We start from the raw sequence: 26,627 nt of genomic DNA, 5'->3' as shown, positions 1-26,627 counted from the left end.
CCTGCCGGGCGCCTCCCGGGGCGGAGGAGTGGCAGGGCAGCCGGCGTCCCGGGGTTACCATGGTTACCATGGTTACCGGTTCGGGCCTGGGCGCCTTCGTACCCTGAGCTGGGCTAGCGCTTCTGGGAACATTCCCCGAGGGACCAGAAACCCCAGGGCGGGGGGCACCGGCCTGGGGCACGTGACTGAGCCCTTCCCTCGCCCCCCAGGGGCTTTTGTGAGACTTTCTCAGTGATGCTCACGGAGCGCATGCCCACCTGGCCCGTAGTAAGCGTCAACTGTTGACTTGGGCGTAGGTGACGGCAGCCACGTTGCTAACCTTTGGGCGAGGATTGTTTATAAGGGAGGCGGGTGCACAGCTAGCTAGATTTCTGGCAGGAAGCCACCGGGCGGAAGTTTGCTGAGGGTCAGGTGGTATCAGGGCATAGGTGGCCCCCGGGGGCCGCGGGGCAGTGAGCTGAGGGCCGGGCCTCTCCCTGGGTCCTCTGTCGAGTGTCAGCTCTCCCCCGTTGCTGCTGCCTTAGCCGCCTATCACCGGCCCTCCTCCCCTTCTCCGTACGCATCCCAGGCACAGACCCTGACCTTAGGCTCCCAGGGAAGCTAGGCTCTTACGCGCAGCCAGAAAAGAACAAAGAGGGAGGCAGGTCTGCTCCAGGAGTGAATGGAAGCTGTACAGCTGGCCTTCCAGGGAAAGACAAGTCTGTCTGAATGATATCCTTTCCTTTCCTGTCTGCCCTCAACCTTGTGAATTACTGGAGTGGGCAAGGTCTTATAGAATGTCTGTCGAGGATGTCTGCAGGGTTTAAACACTGGCACAGAGGGCTAAATCTGGGCCTGGGCAGGGCAGACCCCATCAACTCTCCTGCCAGAATGACCATCTTTTCACCTTAGGTTCCACAGCCTTTCCAGGTGGGTGGAGGGTGGAAGGAGGTTGAGGGTGGAGGGATGTTGAGGCAGGAGGGTGCGGGGCTAGGAGTGTGCTGCCCTTGCTAGGCATGCCCTTATAAGGAGGCAACTGGATACAGTAGGGCAGGCCCTACCCCCAAATCACAAAGAGGCCCTAGGTTTGTGCCACTGCTCTTCAGGGCAAGTACACTTTTGACTTTGTAGGAGAGACTGGTGGGCTTGAAGTTAGGCATTGGTTCCAGTCCTCTCATGTCTGGTTAGCTGTTTTCCCCACAGATTAGGGTGAGCAGTGCAGAGGGGTGACATGGTTAGTGGTGAGAAAGGAAAGGTGCTGACTGTGGCCTGTAGGCCACACCTCCTTCCTTCTTGGTCAGTGACCCTGCCGACTCACAGATTAGCCCTGGAGTCTTATTCAGTTCTGTGTCTCTCAAAGTGAGGTGCCTGTGCCTTTCCCAGGAGTACGTGGGGCTCTGTTGGGTCTACAGATGAAGCTTCAGGAGAAACCTGTGGCATTGCCCTGAGTTGTCAGTTGCATCTGCAGAATTTTGGGGGCACGGTTCTGTGAATATTAAATGCTGTATTCCAGGGTAGAATGCAAAAATGCAGCGTGTTTTAGAGATGCAGCAGGAATTCACACAAGGGTTGTGTGCCTGGCTGGTCCTTGGGGTAAGGTTTTCCTCCTCCAGGGTGAGGGGATCAGAGAGAGGAGCTGGAGAGGGTCTACCCTGGGTCCTGAGAGCATCTGGAGGTGATATCTTGGGAGGGGACAGGATTGTATGGTGACAGCCCCCTCACGTGGAAGATATCAGCATTGAGGTCCCCAAGTGGACATCCTCCAGCCCTTTATTGCTAAAGGATTCCTGGCTGGAGCCTGCTGGTCTGGGTTGACACCTGGTCCTCCCCCAAGGCTGGCTGTGGGTTGGACAGCTGGGGTAGGGTTGGAGCCGGAGGCCAAATGCTGACTGCAGCAGGAAGCACAGCCGAGCTGTCAGGTGAGGCCAGGCACAGCGGAGAGGCAGGGAGCCGTGTCGCCCTTTGGGCACTCTGCTGGGGCAGGCAGGCCCCTTTGCACCTGTGGTTCTGGAACCCCTTGCTGTCTGAAGGCAGATGTCTAAGGCTGTGCTGAGGAGCAGTGCAACGCTTGAGTCCTTTGTTTTAGAAGGAGACCCTGGGGGCCCACGAAGCAGTCCCACTGCAGTTCGGCTCACTTTATCTGGCTTCCTTGCCTGCTGTCTGCATAAGGTTACCTGGGAAAATGGAAAACGGCAGAATTCCAGACCCAGGTGGAGGGATCAGGTGCAGAGGAGCTGCTGCAAGTTTAATGAGCTAGTTGCTAATTGCTGCCTCCACGGCCCCCGCTCAGCGATGGCCTGGGCTTGCTCCCTGCCCAGCAGCCAGCTCCCTGGACCCTCCTTGAAGGCTCCTGGAGTTCCTGGTGAAGCCAGGCTGCAGGCTGTGGGTAGAGGAGGGAGTTGGGTGCAAGAGACCCTGCTGGTGAGGTGCAGCAGGGAGGCGGGGAGGCAAGGCTGCACATCTGGGCATCAGAGAAGCCACGCTCTGGGCTGGAGGAAGACGCCCCCTCCCCTTCCTGGCCTCATGGCATTTCAGCGGTGTGTGGCTGGGCTGTGGGACTTGCTCACATGCAAGAGGAGAAATGGACCTCGGCAGATGAAGATAGCATACCAGCGGCACAGGGCTGATGAGGAAGTTAGAGCTGGAACTGCTGCTCGGTCTTACCTGGTTCCCATCTCTGTTCTGAGAGAGGCACCCGTTGTCCCAACCAAAATCCAAGCCACATTTTCTGAGTCAGAGGACTTCCTGTGTGGCTGGCCCTGTGAATGGTGACAAGTGACCCTTGCCAAAGGCTGAGTCTTGGGAGAGCACTGGCCTGAATCCTTGAGGGACATTCTCTCTTTAATCCTCCTTTAATCCTAACCTCCCTTTGAGGTGGATATTGATGTAGCTGGGGTCAAAGGGCCAGCTCCTCTGAGCCCTGGAGCGGAGAGAGGGTGCCGTGAGATCCACCTGCCACCTTGCTGCCACCTTGCTGTGGGGCCTGGGGCAAGCCGCTGCACCTCTCTGCATCTCCTCACCTATCTCAGATGATAGAGGGCAGGCTTCTGGGTGCTGTGAGAACTGTGTGCTGAGCATCCGCAGAGACTCTCGTCCTTTCCAGTCATCTCCCGAGGCTGCCATCCCAGCGGGCTCCCCCTGACTCCTTGCTGACTCCTGCCCGTCTCTCTTGTTTCAAGCTTGTGCGATCTCTGGCCTCTTCAACTGCATCACCATCCACCCTCTGAACATTGCGGCCGGCGTGTGGATGATGTGAGTAGCACATGGCCGTCCCGCCCCAGGGGTCTCGCTGGTCGGGAGTCTGTGGGGCACCTCCTGGGGCAGAGGAGTGGCAGGGGCCGTGGGAGCGGGCATCCTTGTGGTTGCCATGGTTACTGGCTCCAGCCTGGGCGCCTCAGGGCTTGTGGGTTTCTGGCCACAGCATGGGGCTTCTTCCCCTTCATATCCCCACCACGTTTGGTTTCCTAATGAGAGGTCAGGGCCCAGGGAACGCCCACCCTGGCCTTCATCCGGTGCAGGTGCGAGGCCATCAGTGGTCCAGACATTTCTGAAGCATCTGCTGAGACTGCAGATACCAAGTCCACTACACTGGGGCCCTCGCCCTCTGGAAGCTCCCAGGACTGGAGTGGGCAAGGCCGTTTGTTGGGGCTGGCTGAGGACTGGGTTGGATGGTCCGCTGGGAGAGGACGCTCTAACTCGGAGCTGTGCTAAAGATAGATGGGAAAGGCGGGTCGGAGTTGTCACGGGAACCCGTGGTCAGAACACCCTCATGTGCGTTCCATGCCCACCTCCTGCCAGGGTGGCGCCATCCCGTCAGAAGGGAAGGTGGGGTGAGGGCAGGCCCGTGCGACTTGAGGCACATGAGAAGTGGCTGTGACCAGGAATTGACTGTCCTCGTGGGGCTTGGTGCCTTGAGGGGCACAGAGTTGGACGCGATTCAGATCCCGTCCTCAGTGACCTATGGCCAGTGGAGAGCCTCGGGGGCCTGCTGTGGCGGGGTCCCCAGCGCCTGTGCTGGCCAGTGGTAGATAGGGAAAGGGGATGGACAGAGAGGCGCCTGCCCCAGCTTCAGGGGGTGGAGTCGGAGCCTGGCCGAGTTTGAAGTGGAAGGGGCTGGCCCAGCACAGAGTGAGCCAGTGCTTGGAGGCCTGGTGTGTGGGAGGCTTGGGGCGGGGTGCAGTGGTTAAGAGTCGCAAAGAGAGTGCCTGCCCTGGGCTCGGGGTGGCTCTTGGGTGTCCTGAGCCTGCATTTCTGTTACACAGGCATAATGATGGCACTTTTCTCCCAGGTGTGGGGACAGACAGAAGGGCCTGGCCCAGTGTCTGGTAACTGATTGTTACCCACGCATAGAGAATACCATGACCACAGCAGACACCCTCCATCACCAGTGGCATAGCTGTTCCCACCTCAAACACGGGGCTGGACACAAGGACTTGCTAAAGTTCTTCCTCCCCAGTGTGGGCTTCCCCTGGGTGTCCCTGGGCCTGGGGCCAGTGGCATCGGGTGTGTGGGCAGCTCTCCGTGACTGTTTCGGGACTGCATGGCTCCAGCTCTCTGCCTCCCTGGTGGGGCAGCCTTCCTGGTGCTGGTGCCACTGACAGCTCTTGATGGCCATGGCGATAATACTAACAGCAGACAGAGGACACAGCTGCCAGTGCTCCATCTGTGGATGAACCCGCTGCAGTGTTATAGCAGTGCCATGATGTGGGGTCCTCTTTCCTCCCTCTCCCACAGGAGGAGGAGAAAGGGCAGCTGAAGCCCAGGGGCTTCCCTCTAGGAGTGTTCATTTCAGCTGGGGAGATGGGTGCAGGGGCAGCTGGGGAGGGCTGGAGTCTTCAGCAGAGGCTCTTCAAGGGGTACAAGCAGGTGCCCTGGAGCAGCCAGGCAGCTTCCCAGAGGAGGAGGGATGAGGGCAGGAGGGTGAGAGAGGTGGCATTCCTTATGGCACTGGCACTGGGGGCCGCCCTCATCTTCCTGGGATTGTCAGTTGCTGCTTTTCTCCCGCCCTGGTCCCTGCAGCATGAATGCCTTCATCTTGTTGCTGTGCGAGGCGCCCTTCTGCTGCCAGTTCATCGAGTTTGCAAACACGGTGGCGGAGAAGGTGGACCGGCTGCGCTCCTGGCAGAAGGCTGTCTTCTACTGCGGGTGAGGGGCTACTGGGCGGGGTCCTGTGACACAGTTCCCCAAAACCCCACTGACAAAATAGGACCCAACAGTCAGGTGAGGGTGGGCAGTGTATTCAGTTCCTCTCTGTAGAAGTGTAAACCGGGATTGCCTTTGTGCACAGTGATTTGCTGATAGCTGCCAAAACATGCCCCAGCGGTTCTGCACGCGGGAACTCAGCTGTCGCCGTGCTGTAATCACTGGAAGGTTCAGAGGTATATGAGCATGTGTGGCAGCATTCCGTGCAGTTGAGAGAAATGGGAAGCGTCTGGAATTTTGGTCCGTCCACTGGGAGTTGTTAACCAGATGATAGTAGGTCTGTAGGACATGCTTCTCTGCAGCCTTTGCGAAGAGTGGGTTCATCTAGATGTCCTGGCGTGAAAGGGGAGAAGCAGGTTGCAGAGCAGAAAATGTGGTTGTCCTCTAAATACGCTTGTTCAAAATTTTCCCATTTCTAACAATGAAATCAGTATGTAATACTTCTCTGAGTCATAGGATGGAACTAATTTCAGGATAAGTTTAATGCATGGAAGCTCCTAGAATAATGCCTCCAGTGCATAGGAGGCTGGCGGCAACAGTATTGATTATTGTCTAGGTTCTCTTTAGAAAGAAGTCTAGATGCAAGCTTGCTTTCCCTTCAGAGAAGCCTGGTAGTTTTGATGGTAAGAGCGCAAGCCACATGCTTACTTGTGGAGCCATCTCCTGCCGTATCTAAGTCACGAAGGACACAGGATCACAAAGCTCTTATCTACACGCAGTGTCATGTCGCTAGGGGTTTAAAAAACTGTATTTTAAAAATGCTAGCCATAATAGAAATTCATTAACAATAATTTGGAAAATAGAACAACGTTACTAGAAGCCCACTGCCTGCTAATCTTCTGATGTGTGTGCTTCCTGTCCGCAGGCATTTTTTAAAAGCCTGCTCTTAACACAGTTATAACCATTACGAATAAGTTTGTATCCTGCTTTTTTCACGTAGTGTCATGATACAAGCATTTTAACATCGCCACAGATTTTATAACATTCTTTCAATACAGCAGTGTTCGTTCAGCTGGATGATTTTCTTCATTTCTTAACTGGTGTAACTCAAGCTGTGATAAACATCTGTCTGCTAAAACTTTTTCTGTGTTTATGATGATTTCCTTAAGATCTATTTTCAGGTGTGGAATTACTGGGTCAAGGATTCTGATCATTAAAAATATTTTAAGACGCATGGCTATGTTGCTTTCCAAAGAGGTCCCTTGAGTCTCTCCCCCGCCCGCACCCCTGCCCAGGGTTGCGCACCACTTCACATTTGCATTTATCTATTCGTTATCTAAGAGGAAAAATAGTTTCCCTCATGTTCCCAGTGCATTTTCTGATTTGAAAATTTTCAAGTTTCCTTTTTAACCTGTGGGAACCTCAGTGTTCTGCTTCGCAAGTTCAGTGTGTTTTTCTGTATTAAAGATTCAATGATCCTTGGTTGTATTTCCTGCAACGATTTTTCCAGCCTGTTGTTTGCCTTTAATTTTGTTTTTGTCAGAAGGTTCCCCGCCGTGGTCTTTCTTTTTCTTGCTAATTTCTATTCTTATTTTTATCATTTGGAAGTTTTTTAATGACAGAAAAATCTCACAACCACATGTCTACAAGAGTGGAAATTCAGGTAGAATGCAGTGGGCCATGAGTCTCGTCCTCCCGCACAGGCAGCTTCCTCCAGGGAGGCGACAGGACAGAGCGCTGGTCTCCAACCTGCAGGTATCCTCCTGGCCCAGTTAGCCCAGGAATTGCTGCTGGCCTGGAAATTCCCGCCAGGATGGAGAATCAGCCCCGGGGATGCTTACGCCCCACTGGACCCTGCCACCAGGTGACGCCAAACAGCAGCAAGATCAAGGCTGACCCTGCGGACCCCGCAGCCTGCAGCCCTCCCATGATGAGACCCTCCCATGATGAGACCCTGTGTTCCATGTGGTTGAATTCTGGGGACCTTACTTGTGGCGATGTGGCTGGTGTTACTCTATGACTCAGTGCATTTATTTAGTGCCTGTGGTGTTCAGCATTGTGTAGTTAACATGCCTGACCTCAGACAAAGTTTGATCCCCTCTCCACGGTGGAGATTTTGAGTAACTTGCCCGCAAAGCTAGTAGGGCCTGGATGGGAAGCCAGATTCTCTGTCACAACCTCTTTCTGTCACAGCGAGGGCACTGGACCATCTCGTTACTGTTTAGCCCTTTTTGGGACCACAGACCCCTTCAGAAATCTGATGAAAGCGTTGGATCCTACTCCCAGAATGGAACAGTTTTACAGACAAGTTCAGGGCCGATCAAGCACTTTCTGAAGCTGTGTCTCAGTTGATTTTTTGGGATCCTTCCTGTGCCCTGGGTGTCTAGAAAGGGGGCTGGGCCGAGTCTGGGAAGCAGGGAAGGATGTGGTGGCTGTGGCGCCGGAGTGCCCCCGTTGACCTCTGCTTCCCCCCCAGGATGGCGGTCGTTCCCATCGTCATCAGCCTGACCCTGACCACGCTGCTGGGCAACGCCATCGCCTTTGCCACGGGGGTGCTGTACGGACTCTCTGCTCTGGGCAAAAAGTGCGTCTGCTGGGCCCAGCCCCTGGGCAGGGCCTGCCTTCCCCCCGCCGCCTCCCCTACCGAAGTTCCTCAGTGAGGAGGGTCTGAGAGTGGCTCCTTTTAGCCAGTGGAGACTGAGGCAGAGGCCCCAGTGACTCATCGGTGCCTCCAGGGCTCAGCTCTAGCAGGTGAAGACAGAGGATTCACAACACTTCTGCGTGGCCCAGTCTTGCCCTGTCACAGCCTGCAGCAAGGATAGCAAACATATGACTGGCGGGAGCCCCTTCCCCTCCCGGGTCTGCACTGGGCATTGTAGTCAGTTGCCACCCTCTCCTGCAGAGCCCAGACTGAGGCTGGTTCCTTCTCAGCCCAGCATCCCAAGAAGCCTGGGCCACTCTCAGAGGGGACAAGACAGGCCTTTGCCACCCCAGCAGTTGTCTCTGGGGAAATCAGAATGCCTGCAGGTCACACTTGGGTCACAGGGCAGGAACCGGGCAGTAGTCAGGAGGGCTGTGGGCGTGGGGCTGGCGCTCCACGTGACGCTGCCTCTCTCTCTCCCCAGGGGCGATGCGATCTCCTACGCTAGGATCCAGCAGCAGAGGCAGCAGGCAGATGAGGAGAAGCTCGCGGAGACCCTGGAGGGGTAGCTGTGAAGGGCTGGGCACCCCTCCCTCCCTGCCCCCTCCTCTGGCTCTGTGTGAGTCCAAGTGAGGCCTGGACTGTCCACACTGAGGCACAGCCTGGAGAGGGGCTTCTGCACCTGCCCCTACACCTGCAGTCCTCTGCTCCTTTCTCCAGACTTGCTGAAGCCAGGAGCCCCTGGCTGCTGGTGTGAGAGTCTGGGCTGCTGGACTTGAGGCTGAGCCGAGCAGAGCCTGCAGCAGCTGTGTGGACACCAGCTGGCCTTGCTCCTCCGCTGGGTGGGTCTGCAGACCTCACACCACAGACAGGGCTGCCAGTGACCTGCTGTGACCTGGCAGCAGCCTCCCCTGGAGATGCTGGTCCTGGCTTGAGGGGAGGTGCAAGTGGGACCCTGCCACCTGGCACTGAGCAGAGGGACCTCCCCCAGCTCTCTCGGCAGGTAGAGCCCCAGGGTCCAGGACAGCCTGCCACTGCCAGCAACCTCCCACCACTGCTTAGGGTGCAGCGCTCACTGCCACCCCGCCTTCTCAAGAAGCCCATAGGGCCCCTAAGGTGCATCCCTGTACCTGGAACTGCAGCCTCGGCAGTGACCGGACAGCTGGGTGGGGGATGCTCCCTGCTGACTCCTGGAACCTTGGACAGGCCACCCCAAGACCCCTCAGCTGCCCCTGCTCCCTGGGCCTGCTAAGGCCCCTAGGTTCTGCCCATCACCACCCTCCCCGGCTGGCTTTGGTGCTAAGGAAGTAGGGAGAGCAGGCTCTCCCTGGCCTCACTGGGGGTGCTCACCCTCTCCCTGGTGTGGCCCCATCATGGGTCAGTGGGTCTGACCTCAGCACCCACTCAGGTTCTCCTGCCGGCCTGCCCAAGTCCTGCCCTCAGGGAGCTTCTGCCTTTTAAGAACTGGGCAGAGGCCACAGTCACCTCCCCACACAGAGCCGTCCTCACTGCCCTGGGTGCCAGGCCATCTGGAGCCAGGCCTACCCAGGGAGGACACGGAGAGCTGGCGCCCAGGAAGTGTATCCCCGTATTCCCTCTGCCCCGTGGCCTCAGCCCGCTGGCCTCTCTGACTGTGAGGCTGGCTCTTGGCTGTGGGGCAGGTGCCTGGTCGGGCCTGGCTTAGCCCGGGTGGGGCCTGGCAGAAGTGGGAGGGTATGGAAGATATTCCATCTGGGTCCGACCCCAGGCTGGGCCTGTGCTGAGCTTCGGGAGCAGAGGTACTGGGTCTTGCTAAGTGGACTGTTTCCCAGGAACACCTCTTGGGCCCATCTGCGTCTGAGGCTGGGAGTGGCAGGCTGGTGGGCTGGGTGTGGGGTTCTTTGGGTCCTGCCCAGTACTGCCCTGGGGACTTGTCTGTGGGCTCCTGGGGCAGCAGCACCCCACCCCCGGGAGTCTGGCCAGCTGAGCCCCAGGGTGGCAGGGGCATTACAGCCTGGTGGACACGTGCCTTCAGGGTTCCTCCGGGGCCACTCTCCTCAGGCCAGTGCTGGGTTCAAAGGGCTATGTGTGTGTGTGTGTATATGTATGTGTGCGCGTGCACGCATTTGTCCCATGTATGCAGTGAGCAAGACCTGTCTACCTCCCACGAGAAGCAAGGGCTCTGCCCGCCCTCTGCTCATTCCTACCCAGGTAGTGGGGCCCCGGGCCCCCTTCTGCCTGGCCTGCCTGCTGCTGCCCCTGCCAGAGGGGCCTCAGTGACAGCCAGAGACAGCAGAAGGGTTGGCTATGGATCAAGGAAGGCTGCCCCTGTGCCCTGTGAGGAAATGGTGGGTGCACAGCTGGATTCAGAGGTGGAAGGCCCTCAGCCACAGGCCAGAGCAGGCGGGTCACCTGTCCCAGGTTCCCAGCAAGTCTGCAGCTGTGCGGACCTGGGGCCTCTGACCCTGTCTCCCAGGGAGTGCGCTGTCCAGCAGGGGCCCTGCCTTGCAAGGAACATCTCTTATAGCGGCCAGGCCACTCCTGCCTCGTCTGGGCTGTGTGTGGCGCTCTTTCCCCCTTGTCTGCACCTCTGTGTTGTGTGTGCGTCTTGAGCAATAAAGCGCGGCCGTGGCTCGCGTGCCTGTGCTCACTCCCTTCTGCTTTGGTGCCTGTGTGTGTGTGTGGAAGCCAGGCAGGAGCCGCTGGCCCAGGAAATAACTACAGGTCCTGTCCCGAGGCTGCCTCTGGCATCACAGACAAGGAAAGTGACCTGCCCAAGGTCACACAGTTAGAAAGAGGAGACTGTTAAGGGTGGCCCTCGCTGTGGACTTCCCCTCACAGCAGCCTCTTCCCTGCCCTGCTTGGTTGTGGATCAGCAGTCAGTGGCCCTGGCAACCTTGGCTGGTTCGGGTCTAGCCTGGCTGCTGTGGGGGCTCCCCTCCTGGAGTAGACCCCACTCTTTCCTTGCTAGGGCTACAGGCCCAGTTCCTTTATTTTTATAAAAGGGTGAACACAGTTTGCGGATAGGAGCTGCCTGTTCCCAGAGGTTGGGCTGGGGCAGGAGGAAGTGGCCACGCCAGGTCCTTTGCCCTGGCTTTTTTTTTTTTTGAAGGGGGGGCAGGGGGAACGGAGTTTCACTCCCGTTGCCCAGGCTGGAGTGCAATGGCATGATCTCAGCTCACTGCAGCCTCCACCTCCCGGGTTCAAGCAATTCTGCCTCAGCCTCCCAAGCAGCTGGAACTACAGGTGTACACCACCACACCTGGCTTTTTTGTATTTGTTAGTAGAGACGGGGTTTTACCATGTTGGCCAGGCTGGTCTTGAACTCCTGGCCTCGGGTAATCCGCCTGCTTCGGCCTCCAAAAGTGCTGGGATTACAAGCATGAGCCACTGCGCCTGGCCTGCCCTGGCTTTTGAAGTCCAGGATGTTCCCTGTGGTGTCCACAAGACTTGGGGGGGCAGAGCCGGGTCTTCCTTGCACAGCCAGATGCCACCAGATCAGAACGCGAAGATATGACTACATTACTCGGCTGCCTCCAGCCCGGTCCTCTCAGTCCTCCCCGTAGCCTTCTGTGGGGTGTGTCCTTCACACAAGGGTAAAGGACTAGGTCTGAGGTCACCCACTAGGGCCGTGTCCCTGGACGCAGGGTTGTGTGCTCTCCTGCGGCCCATGGCTACGTGCAGCACTGCGGGCCGCCTGAGCTGGGGCTGCGGCTGGACAGCAGTGCTACCTGTCCGGAGCCAGGGGCACGCGCTGCTGAGGCCCCATCACGCTGCTCTTCCTGTCCTCTGGCTGGTGGCAGGGATGACTGCTGCCTCTTGGTCCCAGGGTGCAGGATTGCAGCCAACACAGGCCCAGCCACTGGGGGTTTGGCCCCCTCCAGGCGGGGACCATGACCTAGCGCAAGAAGGACCTTCTCCCCGTGCGGAAGAAGGACTCGATCTGCTCCAGGGACCGTCCCTTGGTCTCGGGCACACAGCAGCCTGTGAACACCAGGCTCACCAAGCAGATGGCCGCGAAGAAGAAGAAAGGCACCTGGAGGCCGAAGGCGCTCTGTGGGTAGAGAGCGGGCCTGGGTCACAGGGAGAAGATCCAGGGTCCTCCTGCCCCAGGAGGAGCTCATGGGCCCTGCTGGTAGCAACCAGCCGTGTAGGGCCTCATCTGGTCCTTCCTGTGTTCAGAGACAGCTCCCCGACACCAAGGCTCCCCCACTGCCCCCAGGACAAATCCGAAGGCTTTAGCCCCCTGTTTGTGGCCCTCGAAGTCTGCATCCCGTCTGCCCCTCAGCCTTCCTCAGAGGCTGGGCCCTCTGGCCTCAGCTCAGGTAGCCCCTCCACACGCCTTACCCAGCGCTGGCGTCCCAGCTGTTCCACGCCGCAGCCTACAGGAGGCCCGCCCCACAGCCTGGTAGGCACGCAGGTTCTTCTTGGACCCTCTAAGCTGATGGACTCACTCTGGGTTGCCTGCCCTCCCCCGACCCCACTGAGGGGACCACTTCGGGGACAGGTTAGCCGCTGGCCTGGGCTGCCCTAGCCAGCTTCTCCCTCATGGGAACTTACTCTGGGCCTCACAGATTCTGGCTGGTCACAGGGCCCGTAGTTTTGAATCAGGAGGCAGGGGGAGCGGGAGGGGTTGGGGGGAGCGTGTGGGAGGGGAAGGGGGTGTTGTGGGGGTGCAGCTGAGACCCAGTGCCCAGGAGGGCGGGAGATGGAGCATGGTGGGGAGGTGGTCTTCCTGGGCTTCCGGCAGGGTTCTGGGCCATGTCCTGCCCTGGCCTGGGAGGTAACCTGACTTCTCAGAACAGTCTCCCAAGCCCGTTCCTGTTTCTCGTAATGAAGAGCCTTTGTCGGACTGTCACGTGACCACTCTGGGGCCTCTGAGTTCAAGGGGTGTGTGCTCATCTCCTAGCATCACTGAGAGTTAGGGGCCTGACAGAGCTGGCCTTAGCATAGCCCCTGGCACTGAGAAGGGTCCTGGTCAGTCAGAGAAGGCCTGGGGGCCCGGGGCTGAGCACTCACCACCACTGGCAGGAAGGACTTGGTGAGGACGAAGGCGGTGAGCCAGCTGGCCAGCACGCAGAGCCCCGAGGCCACGCCACGGGCCCGCAGGGGCAGGACCTCAGACATGAGCAGCCAGGTGATGGGGCCCCAGCCCATGGCGTAGCCTGCTCGGAGGAGGAGGCAGGCTGAGGCCCTGTGGGGCGACTGGAGGCGGCTGTGTCTGTCTCCACTGAGCTGCTGGAGACCCCCTTCTCCAGCCACCCCAGACACATCACCCATCCCTTAACACCCGAGACAGCCTGCCCCCTGAGCCACCGCCACACCTACCCATAATGAAGAACATGGTGGCCAGCAGGGGCACCAGGGTGAGGTAGCCAGCGGGTGCTGCCAGGGGCTGCGCCAAGTTCCCCCAGGACTCACTTTCCAGGCCCGCAGTGCTGTTGGGGCTCAGAGGCCTGGGGCCAAAGTGGATGTACAGCCCCAGAGTCAGGTTGGCAGCAAACATGATGGCCGCTGTGGACAGACAGGTGGCCTCGTGGGGCCAGGACCCTCTGAGCCAGCTGTTTTTCTCAGAGTTCTTTCTGCAGAGCCCCTTGATACTTGCGTGGTCCAGCCCGTGTCTGGGACTAGAGACCCCTGGCAGGGCAGCAAGCTCTGTCTCCAGCCACGTGTCAGGCTCCCACCATGCCCACCATGGAGTGTCACAGCCAGTGTGTCCACTCGGAGCCCCAGTGGACCTTTCTGGAGCCACTGGCCAGGGCCAAGGCCCTGCTGATGCTACGGAGGCAGGTGCCCTGCAATTCCTAGACACACAGCCCCATCCCGAGGCAGGCCTGCACACCCAGCCCAGCCCCGACCCATGCGGAGGAGTGGGGCAGGAGGGCTGGCTGCAGGGTGCTTACCTGAGACGAAGAGCAGCACCTTGCGGCCAGCGAGGTCCATGGTAAGGGCAGCGATCAGCACAGACAGGAGCCGCACAGCCCCAACGATGGCTGCGTCATCCTTCGGGGGCTATGGGGAGGGAGGCCACCAGGGTTGAGGGACTTGCCTGCTGTTCCCATCCCCGTCCAGGACCCAGCTTGTCCCTGCCGGCACTGCAGGGGCTCAGGCCAGCAGCTCAGCGCAGAACTGAGTGGTCTGGCGCCTGCAGCATGCTGGGCATCTACACTGTCCAGGCCTACGGGGCCTCCTGGGCAGGCACACATCTGCTCTGCCCACCACTACCCTCAGCTGGCACAGAATCCAGGCGTAATGATGACTTGCCAAACCGTGCTGTTACTAATCTCCAAATCTCATCTCACTCTGAGCCTTGGGGCAGGCCTACGGAGACGTGCTGCTATCTTCTTCTTGCAGAGGAGGAAGTTGAGGTTCAGAGGGGAAAGTGACTTCCCTCATCAAGTGGCAGATGCCACAGGGCTCTGAACCTGGGGTCTATCACCTCAAGGGGTCCACGTTTCTATGAAGCTGGTTTCCTTTGTAATCCCATGTATTTTATTTAACTTTAAAAATTTCTATATGTATTTAGAGACAGGGTATCACTCTGTCACCAGGATGGAGCGCAGTGGTGAGATCGTGGCTCACTGGCGTCTCAGACTCCTGGGCTTAAGTGATCCGCCCGCCTCAGTCTCGTATTGGGATTATGCCAGTATTTTATTTTAAAACATTTAAGCTTTTCTTAAAAACATTCTGAGAAGAGGTGAAGGCACAGGAACTGTCTCCACATGGCCCAGATCTCAGATCTTGCTGTGGCATCCCTGACACCTAGCACAGAGCAGGTGTGGGCAAGGCCGGGGGTTGGGTAAATGTAGGAGCAGGCCCTGCCTCCCAAGCCGGGCCTGCCCTGCCAGCCTCCAGGGGACCCCGTGGGTGGGCGCTGGCAGGGGCTGGGCTCTCACCAGCAGGACAGCGGTGCTGTCGAAGATGGACTGCAGGTAGACCAGGATGGGCGTGATGCCCGTCAGCTGCTGCAGGAGACGCATCAGCAAGGCCACGGCGATGGGCCGGCACACGTGGGGGGCCCGTGCCTCAGCCCACGACACTCGGCTGCTCTGAAACACAAGGCCGCCACTGAGGGCGTTGGGCCAGCCTCTCCAGCAGGCGCCATCCTGCCCTGGACTGCTAGGAGTTGGGTGGGAGACCCCCTTTTTCCCTCCTCCAGGAAAGAACCAGCTTACCAGGCCACCCAGGCTCTGGGGACAGCCCCCCAACCCCAACCCAGGCACTTGGATTAGTGGGAACTACTGCGGTCCTGTCTTTCAGGAAAAGCCTCCACGGCCACACAGAGCTGAAGTGTGGGAGGCGGGCCTGCCAGGCTCGTGCGCACACCCTCCTGCACCTGTCTCCGGACGTTGTCCTGGATCTGCTCGAACTCCCAGTGGACGTCGGCGTCCGTCCCGCGCAGCCAGGTCAGCGCCCGCAGGGCCTCCTCATCCCTGCCCCGAGAGAGCAGGAAGCGCGGCGAGTTGGGCATGAAGCTGAGCAGCAGGATCATGACGAGCACGGGCGCCTCCCCGGCCACAGCCAGCCAGCGCCACGGCAGCAGGAGGCCTGGGGGCAAGGAGCGGGTGAGGGGCCAGGTCCAGGCCTGGCAGAGCCCTTTCCCTCTGGAGCCTCTGAATAACCTCATCTGCCCTTTAAGGTCTAGTCCAAGGGCCACCTCCTATAGGAAGCCTACCCTGATTGCCCCAGGCAGGGTGGGGCTGCAGGGATTGCTCAGCGCCTGGCACATAGTGGGAAGTCCTTGGAAAGTCTTAGGGCCAGGGCCGGATGAGGAAGGACTAGGCTGGGCAGGCAAGGCCCTGGGCCTCCACCCAAGACCTCCACGCCCCCTCAACTGAGCAGCTGCATGCACTGTGATTTCTTTTCTATCTGGACTTCCCATCTGAGATGGCATTTGATGGAAGCTTTCTGCCGTTAAAATACAGTCTGGCGACTGTGGGTCCAGGAGAAGCCCTGGCTGCCCCAGCTAGGGACTGGGCCTGTGGCTAGAGGGGCAGGCCCTGCCTGGAGGCGCACAGCAAGGTGCTGGCTGAGTGGCGCCGGGATGCCAGATCTCTTGCCTCTCAGCCCAGGATCTGTTCTGGGGCAAATCATTCCCTTTCCACCCACGTCTACCTTGGCGGCACCCACCCCTCCCGCCAGCCTGCACACAGGAGTGCAGGGCCATACTTGCCAAGGGCGTAGAGAGACAGGGATCCGAACACTGCCATGAGCTGGGGTGTGGCCCCCAGAGCCCCACGAACGCCTGGGGGAGCAATCTCAGACACGTACACCTGCAAGACACAGCCGCCGCACCAGCTTTTGCTGAGAATGCGGGTTCCTAGGCCCGGCCAAGATGGGAGGGGCGGCCCCTGTGAACCCCGGAAAGTGGGAAGTGGAGGCTTTCTGGTGGGGCTGTGTCCTGGTCATGACTCACTGCAGGACCTTGGGCGGCCTGCCTGATCTCCCTCTGTCCTCAGTTTCCCTAACTGTGAGGTGAGTGGAAGGACTTAGCTCGGAAATGAGCAGCATGATGCTGGGAAGGAGGCCCGAGGGCTCCCAGGCTCCAGGGCTGAGCGGGTGAGTCCGTGCCTCCCAGTGAGTTCTGTCTCCTCTGCTGGGCTCACCAGGCCCCGTGTGGAGTACCGGATAAAATAAGAAGGTCCCAGGGAGGGTGTCGGGCAGGGACTTCCCTCTCCTACCCATTGCTCAATGCGGATTTTCTCCAATTGAGTAATACATCTGACCAGTCAAGAAATGGGGTAGAAGGCTTGGAAAGTCCAGAGTGGGGGCAGCCGGGGACCTGGAGACAATTGCCCCCAGATTAGCTGCCCTGCTGGGGGTGAGCTGAGGGCATCCGCAGGGAAGGCAAACAATTCTCATTGCCCAGAAGGCATGGAGGCCGGGAGGCCTTAGTCAGATGGAGGCTCAGCACCAATACAGAGGCACTGGGGACCCTGGGTGGGAAGGCCTGGCCTTACCGGGATGCAGGCGGCTGTGAGCCCCCCGGCGAAGCCCGTCAGCGTCCTTCCGAGCAGCAGCATCCAGAGGCCGTGCGCACCCGCCATGAGCGCATAGCCGGCCGCCGACGGCACAGCTGAGAACATGATGCTCAGCTTCCGGCCCAGGAGGTCGTTGAGGATCATGGCACTCAGGCCTCCGGCTGCTGCTCCCAAGGTGAACACGGACTGCAGGGGAAGGGGGTGCAGGGCAGATATGTCTGGGCACTGCACACCCCACTCTCATCAGAGTCCAGGGACAGCTTCTTCCCTAGGCCGACCCCAGGAGCTGGTCAAGCACTTGGCCAAGTCAAGCACTTGAAGCAGGGAGCCTCCTGTCTTCAAGGGACAGCCATTTGTTAGGGATGCTCAAACAGGGAGTTCTGCTCTAAGGAAGAGGCACTGCCACATATACACAGTGGTTCTGTCCAGCCTGATGTTTAAATGTCTAATATTTTAATACAGGAGAATTCTGGGACTTGAAGGCCCTGGGCTTTAAGATTTGGAGGTTCTTAAGTTCCCTGTACAGCAGCAACTGGGACCCCCTCTGGACTCTGCTAACTGGTAGTGGGACCTGGGCACATTGCCCAGCCTGTCTGAGCCTCAGTTTCTTGGGCTGTCTTACGGGGAGAGTGCTACCTCGTGGGGTTGGCCCTGGGAGTCAATGAACGTTCAGTGCCCAACACGTGCCTGGCACATAGGAAGTGCTCAGTAAATCTTATCTTAACTACTATGTTGTAACTACATCTGAGGCTATTAAGATTGTAATTCTAGACTCTGGGACTTTGGGATCTTCCTCTCCATCAGCCCACAATCTGTCCTGCAGACCCTCCTTGCCCCAGCCAGTGCCTCTCCCCGCTGACACCTGATACCCTTGCCCCCATCCAGCCAACTGTGGGTGTGGGGACCTGGGGAAGCCTCAACCCCACCTAGTGTAGACCCTGACAGCCACCTCCCCACCTGCTCCTTCCTTCACCCTCTCCACTGGCTTTCAGTTCCTCATTTCAGAGGAATCCTGTAGCTTTACCCCACCCACCAGTGGCCTGGATGGCTGGGGGCGGGGGCACCAGGGCCCTGGAGGGGCTCCCAAGGTGGAGAATTTGGGAGGTCCCTAGCTGGGGACAAGGCTCAGCAGGTCCCTGCTCCCTGCACCCACCCTCCTCCGAGGATGGTCCTTACCCCGAACCAGGATGCCTGGGATTTGGTCAGATGCAGGTCGGGATCCAAGGAGTGCTCCAGGGCTGGGATGACAGGGGATGTGTAGACCAGAGCATACCCAAAGCTGAAATTGCCGAGCACTGCGGCGAAGGTGGCCAGGAACACCCTTTTGTTCTGCAGGGCCCTGGTGATGGTGGCGGACAAAAGGACCAGGGTCTCTGAGTCCCTCCTCCAGGAACCATTGCCTTTTCTGAACCCAGTGGCTGCCCAGCTCAGCGGGCAGTGCTGGGGAGGCCTGGGTCCAAGGCCATTCAGGTTCCCAGGGCCTGAGCCCCAGCTCCCCTGGGAAATTCCCAGGCCATTGTTAGCTCATCGCCGTGGCTGAGCCTCTGGTACTGGGGCCTTTTCTCCGGAAGAGGAGGCTCTGGTTCTGCCCCCAGGTCTGCGGCTGGAGGCTTGCTGTGTGACCTCAGGCAGACCCCTTGCTCGCTGGGGCCTCAGTCTTCCTGTCTGTGGCAGTAGGGGGCTGGGCCCGGTACTCCCGTGGATCGTTCCTTCCCTTAAAGGGACCGGTTCCTTAAATAGGAGTAGCGTGTCCGGGACAGAAGGGAGCCAGATGGCCCCTCGGTGGCGACTAGGTCAGGGGAGGCCCAGGGTGGGAGCGTGTCGCCGGCTGGAGGGAACCAGAGCCACCCCCAGGCCCCACCCCCAGTCCCCAACCCAGCGACTCTCACCCGACCCGCGCCCTGTCCCCTGGCGACGGGGGCGGCTTCTCGGGGAAGGTGTCGTAGTCCGGGCCCTCGGCTCCCAGCAGCGGCTCCTGCATGGCCGGGTCTCTCTCCGGGCGAGCGGAGGGCGCTCAGACTGGGGCAGCCGCACCGGGGCCGCAGCTCCACCGGCCAGGCCCCGCCCCTCAGCCGCGATTGGCTGCGGGATGGCCCTGCAGAGCCGCGCCGGCCAATGAGGCGGCCGCACGCTGTCCTGATGCTCGGATGCGGACCCGGCTTCCCAGGGCACGGCCCGCACCGCCTGCGCACCCGAAGGTCCCGCCCCCGAGACAGGATGGGGGTCCCAGGGCGGAGCCCCTGCCAGATAGTCCGGGGTCCTCGCGGAGCGCTGGGAGCTGCTCACTCGGCCGGGCTCTTGCAGGCGTGACTGCGGCAATGCGCGCAGGCCCCGTCGTACCCGCTCCCGCGGGGTGGAAACCGAGGCCCAGAGAGGTGAAGCCGCTCGCCAGGTCACAGCGAATGCGCACCTCGCTCCGCCTTATGCTCTAGCCCTCCCTGTTGCGTGGCGTCTCGAGGCCACCTCTGCCCTGGCTCTCCCTGGCACCAGGGAATCGCGGTGTGTCAGGGCAGCAGCGGATGTGCGGGACGAAGGAGGCAGGAGGGGCCGGGCGGGGCGCTGTGGGCAGCTGCAGTGGGCGAGGTCTGTATCCTCCACCCCAGGCTCTGATGGTAGAAATAACCTGAACTCGTGACACGTCACCCAGGTAGTAAGATAACATTGAAAAATAAGAAAAGCAGAAATGGAAAATTCCCGGGAAGCCCGTCCTCAAAAAATCCCACAGCAGTTCCACCTCTCTCTTTGGGCCTTTTCGGGAAGAGGACGAAATCACGCCCTGCTCTGCTGGATGGACGTGCCACGCACGCTTTTAAACGGATCCTTTGTTGCTGAGTATTTGGGTCATTTCCCATGTTTAGCTATTAACGTAGTAAAGCATTTTTAAAAGTTAGAATTCCCCTTATTATGATTGAAATAAAAACATAATAGAACAATAAAGAGAATCACATCCATCTCCCGTCAGCCTGACCTTGAAGGCATTTTAACCTCTTTCCTTCCAGTCTTTTCCCCATGTGCCTATTTTGCGTATTTGCTATTGGGGCCCCCATTAAATCCTGTAGCCCCTTTACATCATCGTTTTCTTGACATCAAGATCATAGGCTTTGGACTCAGGCACACCCGGTATGGTGATCAGGCTGCACAGTCCTCATGGCCATATATACATATATGTATGTATTTTTACATACATGCATATATGCATGTATTTTACACGCATGCATACACGCATGCATTTTTACGTTCATGCACACACGCATACGTTTTTACATGCATGCATATGCGCATGTTTTTACATGCATGCATACATGTTTGTGTTTTTACATACATACATACACGTACGTGTTTTACACATACATGCATGTGGTTTTACATACATGCACACATGTATGTGTTTTACCTGCATGCATATGTGTATGTGTTTTACATGCATGCATATATGTGTTTTTACATATATGCATATATATGTATGTGTTTTTACATATAAACATATATATATATTTTTGAGACGGAGTCTCGCTCTGTTGCCCAGACTGGAGTGCAGTGGTGCGATCTCAGCTTACTGCAACCTCCGCCTCCCGGGTTCAAGTGATCATCCTGCCTCAGCCTCCCAAGTAGCTGGGATTACAGGCATGTGCCGCCACACTTGGCTAATTTTTATATTTTTAGTGGAGATGGGGTTTCACCATGTTGGCCAGGTTGGTCTCAAGCTACAGACCTCGTGATCCTCCTGCTTCAGCCTCAGAAAGTTCTGGGATTACAGGCGTGAGCCACTGCAATTGGCCTTCTCTTTTTTTAAATGTATTTTTTTCTTTTAAAATCAACTTTAGGCCAGGCACAGTGGTGTGTGCCTGTCCCAGCATTTAGGAGGCCAAGGTAGGAGGACTGCTTGAGGCCAGGAGTCTGACACCAGCCTGGGCAACAAAGTGAGACCCTGTCTCTACAAAAAACTAAAACAAATTATCCAGGTGTGATGGCGAGTGTCTGTGGTCCCAGCTACTCGGAAGGCAGAGGTGGGAAGATTGTTTCAGGCCAGGAGTTTGAGGCTGCAGTGAGCTGTGATCACACCACAGCACTCCAGTCTGTTGTGTGCTGGAGTGAGAGGGAAAGCCTTCTTGAAAAAATAAAATACAAGAAAAATCAACTTTATTAAGCTACAATTTATATACAGTAAAATGAATCCATTTTAAGTATAGGTTGATGAGTTTTGACAATTGTATAACCCCGAACACCCCCAATCAAGATATAAAACATTTCCACTGTTTCTTTCTTTTATCTTTTTTTGAGATGGAGTCTCACTCTGTTGCCCAGGCTGGAGTGCAGTGGTGCGATCTTGGCTCACTGCAATCTCTGACTACCGGGTTTAAGCGATTCTCCTGTCTCAGTCTTCTGAGTAGTTGGGATTACAGGCACCCACCACCACACCTGGCTAATTTTTGCATTTTTAGTAGAGACAGGGTTTCACCGTGTTGGCTAGGCTGGTAGCTGGGATTACAGGTGCCCACCACCACACCTGGCTAATTTTTGCATTTTTAGTAGAGACAGGGTTTCACCGTGTTGGCCAGGCTGGTCTCAAACTTCCAACCTCAGGTGATCCACTCACCTTGGCCTCCCAAAGTGCTGAGATTACAGGTGTGAGTCACCGCGCCCAGCCCATTTCCACCCTTCTGGAAGGTTTCTTTGTGCCTGTCTGAAGTCAGCCTCCTTTCCCTGCTCACCAGTAAACTATTAATCTGCTTTCTGTGACAATAGATTAGAGTGGTCTTATAAAGAGAACCTATGTGAAGTACTCTTTTGTCTGCCTTCTTTTTTCAGCATGTTTGTGAGATTTATCCATATGCCGATTTTTAGTGATGTGTCCTTCTTTGCAGCTGCGTAGTGCAGTGTTTTACGGATGCAGCACAGTTTTTTTGCTAAAAGAATGAGCTGGTGTGAGCCTTCTTGCACAGAACCATTTAACACCTTTTTTTTTGAGACAGAGTCTCGCTCTGTCACCCAGCCTGGAGTGCAGTGGCGCGATCTCGGCTTACTGCAAGCTCTGCCTCCTGGGTTCACGCCATTCTCCTGCCTCAGCCTCCTGAGTAGCTGGAACTACAGGCGCTTGCCACCATGCCCAGCTAATTTTTTCTAATTTTAGTAGAGACGGGGTTTCGCTGTGTTAGCCAGGATGGTCTCGATCTCCTGACCTCGTGATCCACCCGCCTCGGCCTCCCAAAGTGCTGGGATTACAGGCGTGAGTCACTGCACCCGGCCCTGTTTACCAGCCTTTTAATGTTAAAGGTTGGGTGGATGAACCTGAATTTGTCATGAATCTTCTGTCATGGGCATCAAAGCTGTTTCGAACTGTAGGGGTAGAATCTGTTTCCTCACCCATTATTACAAGACCAGCAGATCCACGTGCCTGCTCCGCAGTGACTCCGTGACACACCAGTGCCCCACGGCAGCAGGGTTTGCAGCAGGGAAGAGGTTAGTGATTGCAGGGCACGAGCAAGGAGATAGGAGGAGACCCCGTGCCTGGCCGGTGTCAGTAGTTTCATTGGTACACAGGACCCAAAAGAACATCTCAAATGGAACCTTTGTCTGGGAGCGGTGCCTCCCACCTGTGATCCCACCACTTTGGGAGGCCGAGGTGGGCGGATCACCTGAAGTCAGGAGTTCGAGACCAGCCTGGCCAACATGGGGAAACCCCGCCTCTACTAAAAATACAAAGAATTAGCCAGGTGTATGGTAGGTGCCTGTAATCCCAGCTGCTTGGGAGGCTGAGGCGAGAGAATCACTTGAATCCAGGAGGCGGAGGTTGCAGTGAGCCGAGATTGTGCCATTGTACTTCAGCCTGGGCAACCAGAGCAAAACTCTGTCTCAAAAAAAAGAAAAAAAAAAAAAGGAAACCTTTGTAATGTTCAAGTTGTTATCTATAGGGCAGTGAGGGAGAGCTGCAATCTTGTAACAGAGTCTATGTGATTCTAATGCAATGGGCACCAAAAAACTTTGAGGTCAGTGAGCAAGATGACCTAGTGATGGATGCTGAATGTGCTACAAGCCTGGTTTATTCTCATTTCTCCTCCTCTCTTCCTCCTTGATTAATTTTATAAAGTTTATAGGGATGGTCTCATCATCATCAGGGCCATGGGTGACAGTTCTATAACAAAAGGCAGGTTCACAAGAGAAAAGCACACCAGATTTATTTAATCAAAGCTTTAGGTGACAGGGAGCCATCAGAAGTGGAGACTCAGAGACCCAGGGAGGATGGTTCCTGTGCTTAGAGTCGGTGGAGAACGGGCAGCCATGTGGACAGGTGTCAGACGGCAGGGGATGCCTGTGGGGATGGACTGTGGGGAGACTGGCGAGGCCAGCTGTGCAGATTCCCCTTGGCCTCTCTGTGCAGTGCGTCCTCCCCTGGGGATGGGGCAGAACCCCCGGAGCAAGGGTCTTACGACCCACAGTCAGACAAGGTGGGCATGGCCATCTCCTCCCCAGAGAGTCAGGGAGGGTTCAAGTCGTGTGTCTAGGTCTCATGGCTGGCTTTTGGGAGACAGGGGCTCCAGTGTCCATGACCCACCTGGGGAAAGAGGAATTCTGGCTTCTGTGACTTGCTGCGGGGGAGAAAGAGGGCGGGAGACAGGAGAGGAGGAGAAGGTTGGAGAAAGACTTGGGATGCACCAGAGGACTTCTAGTTTCCTTTAGTCCTGAATCCTTATGCCAGGCACCCTGCTTGTGGGGATCATGGTCTGAACCCCAACAAACCGTTTTTGCTGTTAAAATTAACATGCTGGGGCCGGGTGCGGTGGATCACGCCTATAATCCCAGCACTTTGGGAGGCCAAGGTGGGAGGATCACCTGAGGTTGGGAGTTTGAGACCAGCCTGACCAACATGGAGAAACCCTGTCTCTACTAACACTACAAAATTAGCTGCGCGTGGTGGTGGGCTCCTGTAGTCCCAGCTACTTGGGAGGCTAAGGCAGGAGAACTGCTTGAACCCAGGAGGTGGAAGTTGTGGTGAGCTGAGATCACGCCATTGCACTCTCCAGCCTGGGGGCAAAAGAGTGAAACTCCAACTCAAAAAAAAAAAAAAAAAAAAGATGAACATCTTTGTTTTTAAAGAATGATTTCCTTCTGCAGGGACTGCTTTTGTGACCTCTAAAGCCTGTTTTAACCTTCTCATGGGGAAACCCACCTTCCTCCTGTCCTTCTCTCCTGGGTCTGTGGCAGACAGGCTGCTTGGGGACCTGGCCTCTGAGGGGGTGTGGAGGCGCCCCCCAATCCATAGTGCTGAGCACACAAAGGGTGTCTGGAAGCCCCTTGCTGACTTGAACTCAGAGTCCTCTCCCCTTCCGTGGCCTCCCACCCCGGGCAGGAATCTCAGTTCAGAGCAGCAGAAAGAGCTGGTCTGGGGGGACCCTGGCTCTGCTCTGGTGCCTGGGACAGCCACTGCCCCTTTGTGCTGGCCACACCCACAGCGAGGTCTCCCTCCTTTCCTGTCATTCCTGCTGGGCCCCTCCCGGAGGAAGGCCCCGGGGGGGGTGGGTCCTGTAGAGGAAAACTCGAGGGGGTGCACTCAGTTGCCACTGCCCGCCGTCTGTCCCTGGGGAGCACGGCAGCTGAGGGCAGGCCCCTCCAGGACGTGGGACTTCCCGTGGCTGGAAGGTGACCGAGCCTTGCACACCCAGCTGGGGTAAGAGGGAGGGGCCTGGAGTCCAGCTTGGGGGCAGGATCTGGAGGGGGCTGGGCAGAGCATCCCTGGTGCTGGTTTGCTGGTCCAGGGCACTGGGTCTTAAATGATCTGGTCCAGATTCTGCCCTGTTGCAGGGGAGGGGCTGAGGCCTGGCACTTGGAAGCTGTTTCCTAGGTCTCCATGGGGGCTGCTGTAGGGGCCTTTGCCAATCTCTGGGGCTTCTCAGGAGCCACTGGTCCTGCTGAGCCTCACTTTTCTCATCTGTAGGATGGATGTCACCTGTGCCCACCTCACAGCTGCTGTGTAGGGGGAGGGCAGTTGGCTGCGTTGATACAGTCCCTGCAGTTTGACAAAGGTCCCCCCAGACCAGTCTGACAGCTTCCCAGTTCCCCGGAAACGGGCGGAGCTGCATTCCAGGACCTGACACCAGGGCCGAGGTCTCCGAGGGGACAGTAAGGCTGCCGTGTCTTGGGAAGGTAGGAGGCGGGGAGCAGATGCCGGGGGGTGCTCATCCAACCCTTGGGGTCTCCTTCACCCCGTTTTACAGAGAAGACTGAGGCTCAGAGCTGCTGCCCAGGGTCACTTCTGGGTCACCTCATGCCCCCTGCTTTGGCCTATGCCCCCCACGTCAGGCCTTCCTGAGGGAGTGGACCAGAGGGACAGCAGAGGGTGGGCAGGTGGGCAGGTGGGGCCCTTCCCTGAGGAGGGCCTGCCCCTTGCCTCCTCCTTCCCGCAGATGGGCCGCCCAGGGCCCCCAGGGGAGAAGGTCTCTGGTGCCCGGCTGTCCGGTGTCCCCAACGTCCCCAGAGATGTCCCTGGTGATGTCATCCCTGGCCCTGAAGACTCAGACCTGGTGCCCTCCATGACCCTGGCTGCAGCCCTTATCCTGCTGTTCCTCCTGCTCTCGGCCTGGCTGGTGTGGGACGGGCCCTGCCAAGGCTGCTGCTAATGTGGGCTCCAGGGCAGGGTTGAAGCCTGGGCCTGGCACAGAGTTGGGAGAGGCACAGCCGGGCCTCCTAGCGACACCCTGGGCCAGCTCCATTCCACCCTTTTCCACAGCAGCCACAGCGGAACCCCAAGACTCCCCAGTGGGACCCTGGGTGGCACCAGACTCTGCCATTGAAGGCAGGGAGCGTGCTTCTGGGGACGGCCCCGGATGTTGGACTGAGAGGCTCAGGCAGCCCCAGTGCTCAGGCAGATGGGGCTCAAATCCACGTCCTCTCCAGGCTGGCTGCAGGGCCTTGGCCCTGTCTGAATCTTTGCAAGGCCCTTTTGGGTATCGCAGATAAAGCCAAGTGACCCCTAGGTATTGGTGAAATGAGCGGGTGAATTGGAAGATGGGGGTTCTAGTACAGGCTCTGCCCGTGCTGGGCTGTGACATGGACAAGTGCCTTTTCCCACCTGGATCCTGGTTTCCCTGGTCATCCAACGGGACTCGCAATACCCACTTCTGGGCCCTGTTGGGAAGGCAGGTGCTGTGGGAGGCTGGGGCTGGGCCAGGAGGATGCCATGGTCTTTGCCGCCACCAGGTGGCTACAAACAGAATCGCATCGTCTCCTGCATGGTCCCCTCTGGGTAGCCCAGGCCAGGACTGAGATGCTGAAGGCTTTTTATTTTTTGGTGCAGAACGTTTTGAGATTGTGGATAAGCACAAATCTTGTTACCCAGAGAGAACAGATTTTTAACATTGTCTATTTATCTTCTTTCCCCAACTCCATATCTATAATCTCCTTAACAAAAGGTAATCATAGGTGGAGGTAAGTTGTGAGCCGGGCTCTCGAGTCAGACAATGCTGCCTGTGGCCCAGGCCCGGGGCCCTGGTGCTCTCTTGCCCCACAACAGTTCCATCCCTGACCTCGACATAGGAAGCAGGGAAGCATTTTTAGGGCTGGGAGGAGTGTGGGAGACCTTCGGGCTGGAAGGTTTCCTGGAGGCTCCAAGACCCCCCGTCTCTCACGGAACAAGTACTTGTCAACTTTTCTACTATGGACCGGGTGCGGTGGCTCACGCCTGTAATTCCAGCACTTTGGGAGGCCGAGGCAGGCGGATCATCTGAGGTCGGGAGTTCGAGACCAGCCTGACCAACATGGAGAAACCCCGTCTCTACTAAAAATACAAAATTAGTTGGACATGGTGGCGGCCGCCTGTAGTCCCAGCTACTCGGGAAGCTGAGGCAGGAGAATTGCTTGAACCCAGGAGGCGGAGGTTGCGGTGAGCCGAGATCGCGCCATTGCACTAC

General features: G+C 57.6%; 2 protein-coding genes across 4 annotated transcripts; one reads left to right on the top strand and one right to left on the bottom strand.

Annotated features, from left to right (window-relative positions):
• The first annotated feature begins 1,861 nt into the window (after window positions 1–1,861).
• On the top strand, window positions 1,862–9,136 carry CACFD1 (calcium channel flower domain containing 1). The gene is made up of 5 exons (XM_011965586.1): window positions 1,862–1,898; window positions 3,159–3,231; window positions 4,999–5,124; window positions 7,598–7,705; window positions 8,247–9,136. The coding sequence occupies exons 1-5, from the start codon at window positions 1,862–1,864 to the stop codon at window positions 8,329–8,331; spliced, it is 429 nt and encodes a 142-aa protein (XP_011820976.1). The 3' UTR covers window positions 8,332–9,136.
• Window positions 9,137–10,715: 1,579 nt separating this feature from the next.
• Window positions 10,716–18,802, bottom strand: SLC2A6 (solute carrier family 2 (facilitated glucose transporter), member 6). 3 transcript variants are annotated; one of them, XM_011965370.1, is made up of 10 exons: window positions 18,612–18,802; window positions 17,899–18,061; window positions 16,702–16,908; window positions 15,911–16,014; window positions 15,078–15,216; window positions 14,638–14,790; window positions 13,645–13,753; window positions 13,070–13,255; window positions 12,761–12,906; window positions 10,716–11,795 (listed from the first exon to the last, which is right to left on the bottom strand). In XM_011965370.1, exons 1-10 carry the CDS (start codon window positions 18,701–18,703, stop codon window positions 11,640–11,642), a joined length of 1,455 nt encoding a protein of 484 aa, XP_011820760.1. In that variant the 5' UTR covers window positions 18,704–18,802; the 3' UTR covers window positions 10,716–11,639. The 3 variants fall into 3 exon arrangements, with proteins under 3 accessions (XP_011820760.1, XP_011820752.1, XP_011820767.1); XM_011965362.1 differs by having other exon boundaries at window positions 15,078–15,289; window positions 15,915–16,014; XM_011965377.1 differs by lacking the exon at window positions 13,070–13,255 and having other exon boundaries at window positions 15,078–15,289; window positions 15,915–16,014.
• Between the last annotated feature and the right edge of the window lie 7,825 nt (window positions 18,803–26,627).

The sequence above is a fragment of the Mandrillus leucophaeus genome, unplaced genomic scaffold (assembly GCF_000951045.1).
Source record: "Mandrillus leucophaeus isolate KB7577 unplaced genomic scaffold, Mleu.le_1.0 Scaffold1183, whole genome shotgun sequence".
NCBI classification, from domain to species: domain Eukaryota; kingdom Metazoa; phylum Chordata; class Mammalia; order Primates; family Cercopithecidae; genus Mandrillus; species Mandrillus leucophaeus.
Note: the sequence above shows the minus strand (reverse complement) of the source record. Positions and strands in the feature narration are given on the sequence as shown.